General features: G+C 43.4%; 1 protein-coding gene across 1 annotated transcript in view; it reads left to right on the top strand.

Moving 5' to 3' along the window:
• PLCD4 (phospholipase C delta 4) overlaps positions 1 to 14,888 on the top strand; it is a 147,258-nt gene that overhangs the window by 26,642 nt on the left and 105,728 nt on the right. The window contains exons 2-5 of the mRNA XM_069227276.1: positions 3,342 to 3,570; positions 4,554 to 4,683; positions 9,043 to 9,274; positions 12,450 to 12,651. Of these exons, the coding sequence (XP_069083377.1) occupies positions 3,342 to 3,570; positions 4,554 to 4,683; positions 9,043 to 9,274; positions 12,450 to 12,651 (793 nt within the window). The remainder of the gene's footprint in view (positions 1 to 3,341; positions 3,571 to 4,553; positions 4,684 to 9,042; positions 9,275 to 12,449; positions 12,652 to 14,888) is intronic.

Here is a 14,888-nt window from a genome sequence, read left to right on the forward strand (position 1 = left end):
AGCCCTTTAGGTTAATGGATTATGTATTACCTTAATGTCCCCTCTTTAAATATCACTTTCTCTCTTTTCTTATTTCTGTAACCTTAAACTCTTTGTTTCTTCTCTAGCCTAATCCCTCTCTTCCTGGCTTTATGTTCTCTCTGTATTTCTCCCTCATTCTATTTCTCTCTTTGTCTCTCTCTTCTTCCTTTTCTCTCTGTAATTCTCACTTTCTGGGTTCTCCTCCATCCTTTCTCCTTTTCTCCATTACTTGCCCTGTTCACTCTTCCCATCTGTGTGCCTGCCAGACCCCTTTGGGTGCTACAGGACACACAGGGAATACTGGGTTACAACCGTAGTGCTGAAGTGAATTACCCCTGGTGTCTTGGGGTTCCTCCCACTGTGGCTCTGTAAACTGGACCGAGGGTGTCCTTTCCACTCTTGACTCTCAGCCGACGAGAGTGAGAGGTCGAAGACTTCTCAGGGAGGCAGTGTGGAAGGCAAGAGCTCAGAACTAAACAATCGAACAGACACAGTACTATATTGTATTGTCCAGTGCTTATCTTTTTTGTTAAAAGAAGTACATTAATTAATATTTTAGCGCAACGAAACACTATACACTCCAGTGGTGTCTTAGGTATACAGTTAGGGTTGCATTTTCCCTACAGGGTCTAGTGAAATATTGTTATCATATAAGGTGCCTTCTCCCCAACCTCTCTCCAGGGAGTATCCCTCCACGTATGGTAACCCCAAGCACAGGTATTGCTACTGCATGGACTAGGAACAGATGCTTCATCAGGGTTAGTAAGCACAACCTAAATTAAATTTAAATGTAGCCCAAAATGTTAACTCGTGAGTCTGTTCAATACCCTTAAAGGCCCGTCAAGTTCATATTGGCAATGACTGGTGTTCCAGCAGCAAATTTCCTGGCCCATCTCAGTTCATACAGACACATCCCCATGCTACCTGCTCAATGTGATGGAGGTTTAGTTGTGCTGGCCATTGCAGTCAGTGACTTTGCAATCTAAGGCTTCAGCATCAGTGATGGGGGAACAGCAAATGGTGGTTGCATCCATCCCTAGTCCACCTGGGCTGAACAGTGGTCGGGTGGACCATCTTGTCCCCTGGGGCTAATGGAAGCAGGTGCTCTTCTTCAGCAGTTGTGGTAGTTGCAGTGGAAGCTCATCTCTGGCAGTTGCAGCCTCCAGGCTGATGCATGGGGTCTTTTAGTGGCGGTGGCAGCTCTGGGCCTTCAAGGGATGAATGCCAACAGTGTGATAATGAGTTGATCCACTGCTTCATATGCAGTGCACGTTAGGAACTGCACCGGAAGACGGAGGAGACCACCTCACATCTCAGGTCAGGATCAGCTTCGCTCCCTGTGGGGAGTCAGCTTCTTCTGGGTGTTCTGGCAGTACATTGGGCTTCTCTTCTTGTAGGGTCAGGCTCTCTCCTTCCCTTTCTGAGCAGCCAGGCAGGCATCTGGTACTTCAAGCAGAAACTCAGCTTTTCCAGCAAGTTGCAGACTTCAGGTGATGTCCCTTCACCTTTGGGAGACTGGGAGTCACGCAGACACACACCATGGGCATAGAGCATTCCTTCAAGTACTCTCTGCAGCACTCCCTTCACTGTTCAAGAAGAACTTGGAACTGTGATCAACTGGGGTAGTTTGAAATCCACTTCTATATCAATTTTCAAGTCAAGGGGTTGTGGATGTCTGGGCTTCAGAACAGGTTTGGGTTTGTTATCTTTCAAATCAAATTTTCTTGCTCTCAGACACACATCCTTTGTGTAAGGTGATAGCTCTCACAACAAGTAGCAGTAGTGCTGGTTCCAGCAAGAGTATGCAAAACTAAGAAACAATGGAGTGTAAGATCAGTGCACCTGGCTGTCATTAGCCTTTCTGAAGCATTGGCCGGAATGCTGAACAGTGTCAAACATTCACCCCCAGTAAAGAAATCTTGGTTTAAATCCATTGTTTTTTGCTACTCGTGCCATTCTAGTTTGGCACCAGCCATATGCAAATCAGTCTTTACCCTGCTCCTGCTTGGAACAGTCCAGCCTGAACTGCCAAGCCAGGTCCTTCGTGGACTGGAAACAAGCATCATGGGACCCGTTTAATGATATCACCCCTCATCAGCTAAGCTAGCTTGACTCCATTGGTATGGGGAGCACAGGACCCACATCTGGGCGTACTTAGGGGTACAAATGCAAAAAAAAACAAATGATGGATGGAATGCTGAGAAATGTCTAACTTTCACCCCCAGTATTGAGATATGTGCCTAAATCTGTCGTTTTTCTGCTACTCATGCCATTCCAATTTGGACCCAGCCATATACAAATCAGTCTTGAACTTTCTCCCCATGGGAACAGTCCTGAACTGCCAGGCCAAGTCCTCCCTGGATTGGAAACAAGCATCCTGGGACCGCTTTCGGGGCTTGACCCCACATGACTGGCTTTGTAATTAAAGCTACTCCTTTAGCTATTTTACAACACAGAAAAAAAAAAACAATAATCCTTGTCTTCACCAACTCATGGGGTACTAGAGGCTTTTCGCATATTACAGACAGTCCTTGAAGACTCTGGAGATCCATGAGTACTCCGTCATCTCTGTTTATTTGTAAAAAGGCAAGGGCTAGGACTGTGGACTGTAAGTTCGCAGAACTGAGGAAAGTATTGTTTTTGCAGTTATTGCAGCATGCTGTTTTTTTATGTTTTTTTTTTCTTGATATGGTTCTTTAAGAATAGACAGAAGTGAGGGAAAAAGCCCAGGGATTTGGTGGAAGATGTATGATGGAGTTTATAGGATATGCTAGAAGATGTACAATGCAGTTCATATTATTGAACCACAGCTGGTTGAGGGGTTCTACATATTTCATGTTTCACATTATTCAGTATGCAAAAACATTGTTCAACCTGCAATTCCCTATTGTTTAACTGTACTGTAAATCATAGTTTATGCTGAGGAGTAAATGTCACTGTTGCAGATTAAACATCATTTATGCTGTCACAGCAGGCATGGTCTTAGCGGTCTTTATCTGAAGTTCATATAGCTGCATCTGTGCATTGTTGGCTTACTAATTCTGTATCTAGTAAGTAACTTTGAAGAATGTCTCGAGGATGGTACCATGGTTGCATCACATTCAGCATCAACACAGAATGGTATCTTTTTCCCAGTGTCCTCCCCAGTCAACCTGATTTTATTGTTTGAGATAGAAATATTGGAATGGAATCTAAAAATGGGCTGTGTAGAGCACAAGGTAAGTGCCCTTAGGATTCTAGGGTGGCTCTGCACAAGATCTCCTCATCCAGTGACATTGTAACATAATGGGTTCTTTCCTTTCCACTCTCTTCTACAACAGTTTCCATCAGTGATATCGAAGCCATCCGTGAGGGTCACCAGTCTGAGGTCCTGCAGAGCATTGCTGAAGAGTTCCCCCCTGAACGATGCTTCACCATTGTCTTCCGAGGCCGCAAAGGCAACCTTGACCTGGTGGCCAACACTGCAGAGGAAGCACAGGTCTGGGTCAATGGTCTCCGCACACTGATCAAGGCTGTCACGAGCATGGACCAGAAGGAGATCATGGATCAGTATCCTTGGGGTGGGACTAGCCCGAAGCTATGAGCAGAGCGGGGGCTTTAGGACCGCTTTCCATCTCCACTTAATACCTGCATTGCCTGCATCACCACAAATGATCCCCAGTCGGATTACACATCGACTTGTAGACCCTGAAAAAATGGATAAAAAATGTTTCACAGTCTAGGACTTGTAGTACTCGTAAGGTAAATATTTTGTCACAGCACACAAATTAATCATGCTCAAAGCATGCTATAAACTCACCCTAGACCTGTCTTATAATATTTATGCAATAAGCATATACTAAATACATGAGTCAGGTAATTATCTCAGAGAAATGAATACTGTATGGTCTGTCGTCCATATCAATCTAAAAATAACAGAATGTCCTTGGCTGCAATGACTTAAATAGGTGTTTGATAATTCCCAGCAGTAGCCACACCATTTCGTGTGGTGTGGACTATTCATTATGTAATGTCATCATTTGGTGGAAGGCTATGCAATATTATGTCTTTTGGTAGATGACCACTGTAAGAAAAACAAATCTGCTTAAAAACTGTAAGGATTTATTTTCATGTTAAGAGAAAACATTTTTAAAGAAGTAGAAATGAAAAAGCACTGTACTAATAACTAAATTATATTGTATTACATATTAATGTAAGAGTAATTTGCCTAGCCAAAGAATGGTATTACATTTTTTAATTTACTGGTTTTAGACAAAAGTAATTTGTAGAATTGTTTTCACTGAAACGCCTTAGGTCAGGATCTCTCAGTAGAATAACCTGTCCAGTATAGAGCCAAAGCATGGTCAGGTTCGATTAGCCTGAAAGTTTGGCTTTGTATATATCTCTATGCTGATCCGAAATGCTTCTGACAAGCCAATGTCATTCTTTATCAAGGAACAGCATAGGAATGGTGGGCGCCCATCTAGTGAACGGTGATATGGGAAACCCCACACATGTCTTGTAGCAATAGTTCTCCTTAACAGCTGCTCCAGGTGGATCTGGGACTGGTTCAAGAAGGCTGATATGAACAAGGATGGGCGGATAAACTTCAGAGAGGTTCGACATCTTCTGAAGATGATGAATGTGGACATGAATGAGCAGCACGCCTATCGGCTCTTCCAGGTGCATGAGATGTCCTTCTGTGGTAGGGAGGCTTAACCAATATCAAGACTACTAACTATCACAATTATATTCCTGTTTATTTTATTGCACATGTACTCTAATGTTTGTGTTAGAAGATAGAGCCTTCCATGCTGGTATGGAATGCACCAGACTTTGCCATTAGCAATTTGAACTCTTACTAAGTGCCAGGCATGCACTTGGGTGGCCAGTCTCAATAGAATTCTGACTTTATTGGATCTCACATCTTTTTCTCTGGACAAGTATCAACTGATGGTCCCAAGTAGACCCTTTCAGTACCACCAGCCCAGTACTGCACTATAGCATTTCACGTTATGAGGGTCACCAAACAGGAGATGGACTGAAGAGTAGGTGGTGTGAAGACGATCAGGCGCCCACACTACCAGGCTCATTGGCTGTCAGGCTGGAATAGGGTATTGCATAATAAGCAACAATGGGGCATATTTTCATGCTCCCTGCGCCACCTTAGCGCAGCCATGGCCTTATTTCTTTACACTAAGGCAGTGCTAAGTTGGCTTTTCTGCTTCACCATATTTACAAAGTGGTGCAATGCTTGCATTGCTCCACTTTGCGTACCCTTGCGCCACATTATTCCTGTGTAGGGCATGATGTGCAAGGGGGGCGTTCTGGTGCAGGGAGGCCCGAAAAAGTGTGACTTTTTTGTGTCATTTTTAACGCCTGCTCAGAGCAGGCGTTAAAATTACGCACCCATTATATTCAATGGGCCTCCCTGTGCTTTGCTGCACTAGCATCAACAATTTCTAGGGTAGTGTAGCAAGGACCCACAATAATGTAAAACTATTTGACACTATTGTGCTAACGACCGCCATAGTGCGCCGTATTGTAAATACGGCGCAACCGTTGTGTCGTTAGTGCTGGTAGGGGGGGGCGCAAGAAAAGTGGTGCATCGTCTATGATGCGTCAATTTCTTGTAAATATACCCCCATGTTTGCTTGAGACTATAGACTAACCAGCATAAACCAGAGCCAGTGATGATGTGCCGTACGGTCCTTGGTGCTCAGTTCTCAGTGCATTAATGCAGAAGCTCCACAGCACAATGTCCTACAATGCATGGAAAAAATTGCAAAACACTGTCACGGTATTTATGCAAAACCGTAATGCATTTGTACGTAATGTTGTTAGTTGCTACTTTAATGTGTAAGAATTCCTCAATATACATGATGTACCGATACTCCAGAATATCTGCAAAGACCATGTACTTAAGTAATAACCGTTGATGCAATAGTCTGGAAATGTGTGCAGTTCAACATTTTCAGCATTAACTCCTGTCTTTGGTATTAGCTCCTGATCCCAGGCCTTTCTTTAAGGGCCTTTTAGCTGCAGAGACAAGGAGGTTAAGGAAGTATTCCCTAGAAACCAGGAAAAGAAGACCTTGTTCTGTGACAGAAAGATGGCCTCCCACCCCCCCTTTACTCTCTTGGGTAACTTCAGGAGTGAACGTTGGCAGTCATGCAGATGAAATAGCAGCACACTAAACAACAAAACAAAGTTTAAATACCGGGCATCCGGGTTACACTAAACATGCTGTTTACAGTGAGTTACTAATTGAAGACACTGCACTATTTGGAATTAAGGACAAGGGAGGTGGAGTTCCTCCCATCAAAATATTGCAGTTGTTGGTAACAGTGCAAAATCTAAACAGTCCGAATGATGCATCATGTGAAGGAAAGAAAATAAGATTCAAGCAGAGTTAAGTGACAGGGAAACCTTGCTGTTCATAGGTTGGAACATGTTTATCTTGTGCCCCCCAATAGTAATCCACGTTTTAGGGTCAATTGTTTTGTACTCAAAGGGGAGACTGGTTTTGATGTTTGGCGAATGGCAGGCAAGGATCTGATCTTTGGAGGCATTTCAGATTTGGGTCCCCATGGGCATACTCAGGGACCATGTGTGACCTCTTAAGCTTTGTGCTGCTTTACGTTGTTGTGCTTAGAACTTGTGGACCTATTTTTTAATTTACAAATAGCCTCTAAGTGACGGATGTATTATCTATATTTTGTTTCACTTATGTTCATTTGTCTTTGTCCTTTTGTTTTGCATTTGATAAGCGACATTCATGTGTTTAGATCCATGGTGCATATGATTATCCTTTGACTTGTCTAGTCTAGGTATCTTGTGGAATATGTTTCGATATTGAATGATTCTCTTTATGACAGTGCTAAGTTGAATAATTATGAAATAATACAAAATATTTTGAAACCATTTCTGTGTTACATATGATTAATGTTTTTGTGTAATATCCCTTTAAAATCAATATTTGATGTATGGCCATTAGGGGTTCTCTTTTGCCTTGTTTTATTTATGGATCCCTCCCTAGGAGGCCTTTTAGGATCAAACTCTAGCAATATTATAGTTTGTAAATGATGCTGCTGAGTTTGAAGATGGTGTGGTCTAGCAAAGGGAGCCAATTGAGTGCCTCCAGAATGAGAGTGATGTGATCATAGTTATATTCCTTCAGGCCCTGGATATAAGGTGTAGCGAGAAGAATGCCTTTAAGGGGTGCCAGTGTGGAGTCTGGGACTCTTTGGAGTAGGATGTTACCATCATACAGATGCAAGAGTATGAGCGCTTGAACAGCAGTTATGAAGTTGCTCTCTGGAAGAATGTGTTTCACTTTCTTTAGAATGATCCGGAACAACATCCACATATCTAGGATCTGGAACAACAACCTGTCTCCATCAGGACATCCCCAACGCTGCTCCAATTTAGGAAGGATTTGAAGACTCACCTCTTTACAGGACACTACAACATGCATTAACGTTCCATAGCCCTGCTACTCTCTTATCACTCACTCACTTGCTGGTTGTCTTTGACCCTTTTCAGTGCTCTACTACCTTTTGGTGAGCTTCGCGTTATAGAAATGCATATACAATTATATATACATACATACATGCATACCTATATACAGACATAATACATATATATGAGAGAGAGCTGGTACCTGGCTGTCTTTGTTTTCTTGGCAGTGTGTTCCTTCAGGGTGAGATTGGTGTCCAGGGTGAGTCCAAGGGACTTGGTAATCACTGAAGGTTGGGAATGAAAGCCGTCAAAGTTCATGAGATTGAGTAGGTTTGTTCTGTTTTTTGTCTGTTTTTCTTGGTAAATAGCAAAAACTTCTGCCTTGGCTGAGTTGAGCTTCTGATAGGTACTAAACACCTAGGTCTGGCTGGTGTGCAGACAGTGTTTGAGGACTTGGATGTCTGAAGAAGAGGAGACTGGCAGGTAGAGTTGTGTATCATCCGCAAAGGGGTGAATCTTGATGCTGGTATCTGTGAGTAGAGCACCAAGGTGCTCCATATGGAGGTTGAAGTTGACAGCGGATAGTACGATTGCTTTAAAAGAGTGGTGCATGAACCTTATTGTTTACATAGCAGACCTGAAAATAGTTTTTTGGTTTAATGATCAGGTTATGTCCCTTTTTTGTAGTCCATCTGCTCCAGGGGCTTTTCACAGACTTTAGATGAAGTGGACGTATAATTCCTACTGGTCAGATAAACAGAACTAATCAGCACTTGAGTCCTTCAGCAGGAATGCTGTTGGGGCTCGACTGCTAATATGCAATATGAACTGGCTGGTGTTCTGTCTACTGTCCTTGAATCAATGCCCAATAGCCAATGCCCATGGTAGCATCCGACTCGAGACTTTAACTATGGAATATAGGGTCAGTATAAATCATTTTTTAAACACGACCAGTGAATGTAAGTTATTGCAACACTGAACTTTGTACCTTATACACAGATTGTTATGTCACACTTTATCCCTATGCACTGCTGTTAAGTATTTCTATATGTCACTAGAAATGGAAATATCCCATACAATGCAACATCAGGTATAGTGGAAATCTGCAGAAACCGGCTCTGCAGGTTTTAACTTGTCACATGCTGCTTTTGCAGTTAGGGAAAGATATGCACCCGAAAAGATGATTCCAGTTTGTCTTTGGACAAGCTGACGAACATTCCATATACTGTTTTGTATATCTATTTTTGAATGAGTTGTTTTTGATATAAGAATTCATTTTTACGCATTCTACAAGTATGTATGCATGTATTACATCCTGACTGTGTATTGTTGTTGAGTGGCTTACTGTATATATTAACTGTAACGTTTATGGCATTTTGCTGAGTAAAGTTTGAGATTTGGAGCCCTGGGGGACTCCGCAGGTGATAGGGATCTTTTGGGACATGGAGGCACCCATGTGAACAAACTGGTGTTGGTTGGAAAGGTAGGAGGAGAACCAGAAGTCTCTACATCTGGAAGGATCATTGTGCTTCTGTGCCTTTTTCCTTAACTGTGTTTGTTTCTCTTTCATACCACTTACAGATGGCGGACAAATCTCTCACTGGAACTCTGGAAGGGGAGGAGTTTGTCTCGTTCTATAAAGCTCTGACCCAGCGGGATGATGTCCTGAAGATCTTCAAGGAGTTCTCCAAGGATGGGAAGAAACTGACACTGCTGGAGTTTGTGGACTTTCTCAAGCACGAGCAACTAGAGAAGGACCATGTCCAAGAGCATGCCATGGACCTTATCGCCAGATATGAGCCGTCTGAGACTGGTAGGAGATCAAACTGCACGTCATTACTTCCTTTTCTCTCTCTAACTCTTGCCATAGCTATTTCTCGCTCTCTCTGTCTACCTCTGCTTGACATTGGGTAAATCTAGAACCTGCAGAGGTATTTCAAAGAGAAGTTGCACCTAGCAGAACTAGCAGACAAGAAAGGAGCTGCTGCCAAGCCTGTAGCACATTCTTATCCCAACCTGCACCCACTGGTATTTCAAAGCCCCGATCTTCTGATGGTGTGCCACGATCCTAATCTGCATCTTCCCCTGCTGTACCACTACAGAGATCTTTTATTACTCATTTAAAACATATATAAAGTGCACTCTCACCTAACAAGATTCCTGGTGCGGAAAAGCGTGTGTATAGACAAGTGTATACTGTTTTTATATTGTTTGCAGGAGGGTAGCTCTAGACCTAGGGTTGTACCAGGAAGAGCCAAGTTTTCATGCCCTTTCTAAATGGAAGTAACTCTGTAAGGGACCTTAGAATGGCAGGGAGCTTGTTCCAGAGGGGGGCTGCTCTGATCATGAAGGCCCAGCCACCCTGTCTTTTCTTGCAGAATTTTGCAACACAAACTAAGTGAACCGGAGACACCTTCCTGGGACATATCCTTCACCTCTTTTTTGTAAGGGTAGTGGACCCTTTCTCTTGAGTGCTTAAAACTACCTCACTGTATCTTATTTTGGACAGTATTTCACTCGACTGTCTTGTAGATGCATTTATTTGTAAATTAAGCATTTCTAGCCTGAACAATGTACAGAGGGTAATGTGTCAGAATATCTTGTGCAAACATTTGGTGGTGCCAAAATATAAGTTCCAAGAACAAAATATACGTATGTATAGATTCACTACCCCCACATCTACATATGTTGAAGATATATATTGCCAAGGTACATATATGTGGATTTAAGCATAGTAAACTAAACTTAAGCCGATTGTTTCTACTAGACTCGCCTGGTCCATGCAGATAGCATCAGCTGTGCTCTTCAACAAAAGGCCATTTTCACAAGTCGAGGGATTTGAATTAGCACATCCCATCCAAGTTATGAGGTATAAGAGAGGCAGGCTTGACAATTATTGTTAATAGAGTGTAATATATACTTAAGTGATGTAGAGCAGAAGGGTCCCTGTGTCCCAAAGGCCTTCCAGCTGCTTTGTTTACAGAAGATCCAGATGTTTGGGCTAGTGGCTTTGTCCTTTGCACATTAAGTGCCATCAAGCAGCAGATATTTCTGGTTCTTGGAGGGTTCCATTCTGCAGTTGTCTAGTCTCTAAACTATAATCTGATGACTTTGCTTGATTGATAGAAGAAGATTTCAGAATTCTCTTTGGCAAACTAGAAGATTGGATTGAAGAGAGGAAACTGCCTTCAGGTTGTCGGACTGGTTTTTGGGCCAGTTGCAGCAACACAGATTAAATCCAGGCACTCTCTGGGATAAGCCATAATTCTAGCCTCGCCAATAATAGTTTATTATACACATGCTTCATAGACTACAAAGCTGTCTTTGAATGCTGGGGGCAGGAGGGAGGGGTGGATGACAGGGACGGGGTAAATATTTAAGATTTTTTTTTTTAACGTGCCTGTCCTGCGGCTGCCACAGGATCATGGCCGTCTCGCTCCTCTGCTCTCCTGATCATGTCCCAGCAATCCCTGGGACACCAGCACAGGCTTCCCATACAATCCTGGTGCTGCTGTCATGCTATACCTAGCATAAGAGCAGCGTCAGGATTGGTCTGAGTGGCTTGGTCTGCCGCTCAGACAGTGCACTGGAGTCTGTGCAGTTTCTCCAACCGGCTGTGCAACACAGACGGGTTGGAGAAACCTAAGTGCACGCCAGTTTGGCCAGGCTAAGACGGCCTGCCAAACTGACATGCGCACTTAGGTGCACTCACTCCACACCACCTCCCCCCTCGAATGTCCCAGTCCCACCCCTGCCTGCATACGCTGGTTGAGCCAGCAGCTGAAAAATAAAACAATAATGAAATATCATTTTATTTTTCAGCTGCTGGTTCTGAGCCTTGGGGATGACGCTCCTTTGCTATTGTGGAGGAGCCGCCCCTGTGTAATGACCCTGCCCAAAGTTAAAAAACGAATGGAGGATGTGGCTACGACGCTTTGTAAAAAGATGGGCATGCCAGCTTGTAGAATACCGCCTTACAATCTCCAAGAGGTGGCGTGGGTCTGCTTTGTTACTAATGTAGTTCTGCTGCCAAGGCCAGCACCAGATTTAGATTAATGTGTATTACACTTGGGTTTTGGCACATATTATATATTTAGATTGCAGGCACTGCTTTTAAAGTCTTTAATGGCCTTCTGATTAATGGTTTTTGTTGTTCTGGTGTGCTGGCCAGGATCCAAGTCATAGCGATTAGAAAAAAGAGTGTAATTTATTTATTATGTTTCTTATTCATTGTCAAATAATACTTCTTACTTAATACATCTTTAATTCTGTGGGTCAGCTTTAATAATCGAGCCCTGATGCAGTTCTAATGCAGCTTCATCAGTGAGCATCAGTCTTGTTATTCTGGTTTGAGGAACCTGATGCAGCTCTAACACTGGAACCCTGGTACAGCTCTAATATTTGAAAACTTAAAGAGATCTAATACCTGATACAGATCTAATTCTGAGAGCCTGATGCAGCTCTAATACAAGGCACCCATGCAGCTTTGTCAATAAGTCTGAATCATGCTACCCTAATATTAGGACCCTGATACAGCTCTTAATACTTGAACCCTAATACAGGTTTAATAGAGGGTCATCCATACAGCTTCATCCGCAGCCTCATCCTGCTATTCCAGTATTAGGAGCTTGATACAGCTCTAATACTGGGACCCTGGTACAGCTCTGATCCTAGGACCCTGAGACAGATATTATACTGAGGACCTGATACAACTCTAATACCAGGACCCTGGTACAGTTCTGATACAAGGCACCCATACAGCTTTGTCAATAAGTCTCAAAGATGCTACCCTAGGATTATGAACTTGATACAGCTCTTAATATTCGACTCCTGATGCAGTTTTTTACAGGAGCATCTTCATCAGTAGCATTAATCCTGTTATTCCAGCACTAGGAATCTGATACAGCTCTAAACCTGGGAGCCTTGTGTAGCTGGGGCACCTTTATGCTGATCTGGCTCACGGTCACTGCCATGTCATTTGTTTGCAGCCAGGAAGCTTCGCGCCATGAGCATTGATGGGTTTCTAGCCTACCTGCGCTCCCACGAGGGCTCCATCTTCAACCACGAGCACCACAAGCTCTACCAGGACATGACGCATCCCCTGTGTCATTACTTCATCTCCTCCTCGCACAACACGTACCTGATTGAGGACCAGCTACGCGGCCAAAGCAGCATCGAGGGATACATCAGGTGAGCAGAGGGGTGTGTGGTCCTGTTGAAAAGGGTTGCAGGTGAGGCATCACAGAAGAAGGCACGCACAAACAAAGTTTGGAGAACTGTTCCTCAGAACCATGGATGCTTTGAAGACCTTTGGGTAGGAGACAAGAGTTGCAGGTTGTGAGTGAGTGGTGTTTATGAACAATGAGGGACATGTTTTTCTGGAGTTCTGGAGGTGGGGGGCCAGTGTGGCTGCTGAAAAGGAGGTGATTCTGTATGTTGGAGACCATGGGGGGTTTACAAAGTAAGCTATTACTGAGCAGTGATATGTGGATAACTTTATGCCAGAAAATAATGCTTCTTTGTAAGAGGAAGCTGCAAAATGGAGGACAATGTATGAGATTGGCACAGTTTCATGAGTCTTGTTGTACAAACATTGCAAGAAGTTGTACTGTCATGGTCTGCTTGACATATAACTCTATTTTATCGTCAGTATGGTGTGTTCAAAGTACCCACAATTCACTCATTGTTATGTGTGCCCGTATTCTACAATGACATGGCATTCACCTTCCTTCTTTCCAGTGGGTAGGCTCAGAAAATCATTTGGCCCGATTCACAGAGGTGAACTTAGACCAAACGTCTAAGTTTACAACTTGCAGTATTCACAAAGGTAAGTTACGAGGATTACAATTTCCACACTTCTTTTTGGCACTCCATCCGCTGCATATAAATGAAGACAACAAGGTTGCGCTTTCGGGGCAGCTTTATTTACGTTTACTTGCAGTCCCACTTGCGCCTCCTGGGAGTACAGCAACGGACCCCAGGGGACGAGTGCTCCACAGCTGGAAAACCCCTGGTCCAGCCTGACATTGAGAACTGCATCGCCTGTATGCTGTGGAATATACAAGTATTATCATATGAGGTAGCAGATCTGATCCTAAAAGCTGTGAAATCTATGTGAGCTATACAAAGATACTATATTGTATTAAAGTAACATATAAAATTACCACATCAGTTTTCAGAAAATATAATATTCACTTTCATAGTGCTCATCATATACTAAATTGCTGCTTATCACTCAAGTGTTATTGTTACCCAATGATACTCTTTTTATCACGCTGTCATGTGGTTTCTATTATGATAGTAGGTCTGCATGTTTAAGGGTGGCAGCACCACTGAGTGTTGGAAACTAAGTTAGCCCCACACCGCCTGGAAGCTGTCAGCCTAACTCCTGGCTCATCTGCAGTGCCTCTTCCAACCCTGGAAGGGAGAAGTTGATTTCTGGCAACCTAAACCTGACACTCTGACTCCTCAGGGAAGTAGTGGAAACAGAAAATACCCCGTTCACTCAGTTACTCAGGGATTTACACATGCAAAGGCAGGACACGAGATACAAACTGGACTTATGTGCATGTATTGAAGCAATTGCACCCTAGTATATAAAACATGGCCTGCAATAATAAGACAGATGAAACATAATTTGGTAATCATTATTATGACCAGTGCAAAGAACATAAACAATAACACCATTTAGTATGATTCTAAATAGCCTAAAGATATCCTATGACTGGATCTGAGAACATAGCGGTGGTAACCCTTCTGCCTGGCCCGATCTAAGGGAGTAACCCTACCCCATACCTGGATAGGATAGCAAGGGTCTGCCTGTTGTCTGGATGGCAATCCTCTTGGGAAGCTAATGTGTGAGCACCAGGATCAGCAAAGCTGTAGATGGTGTGATGTGCATCCCAGGACGGTCATGATTGGAATGCCCTCTACCCTCCTTAGGCCTATGTGTTGTTTATTTAATAATCAGAACAGAGTTTGTGGCCTGTCGTGCTCATGTGTCTAGTGGGGAGGGACTGGCTCCTGGGCTCCTGGACTGGCAATAGAAGTTAGTATCTCATGTACCAGATATGACATCCTTGACAGGGTGTAAAGTGCGCGATGCACCATGGCGTGATAAAATATGCATTGCAAACTCTGTCTTACCTAGAAAGAGGCAGCTGACTTAAATATAAAAATGAGCTAAAAGCAAGCTGTGCTAAACAACATGAAATAAATAAAGGCATCCGAGTGTTAAAGGCACAGGCCACGGGCCTAATGCTAAAATAAGGGTGATCAAGCCTGGTGCTAAAGGGCCACTACAACAACGTGAATCATCTATGGTGGGATGGTCAGACATCAGAGTTTTCCAGTAGGAGCTCCACCCACCTCTACTCCCCTTCTATAGTCAACGATACAAGCTCCCCTGTCTCCTCAAACTGACTCTC

This window comes from Pleurodeles waltl, chromosome 3_2 (assembly GCF_031143425.1).
Source record: "Pleurodeles waltl isolate 20211129_DDA chromosome 3_2, aPleWal1.hap1.20221129, whole genome shotgun sequence".
NCBI classification, from domain to species: Eukaryota; Metazoa; Chordata; class Amphibia; order Caudata; family Salamandridae; genus Pleurodeles; species Pleurodeles waltl.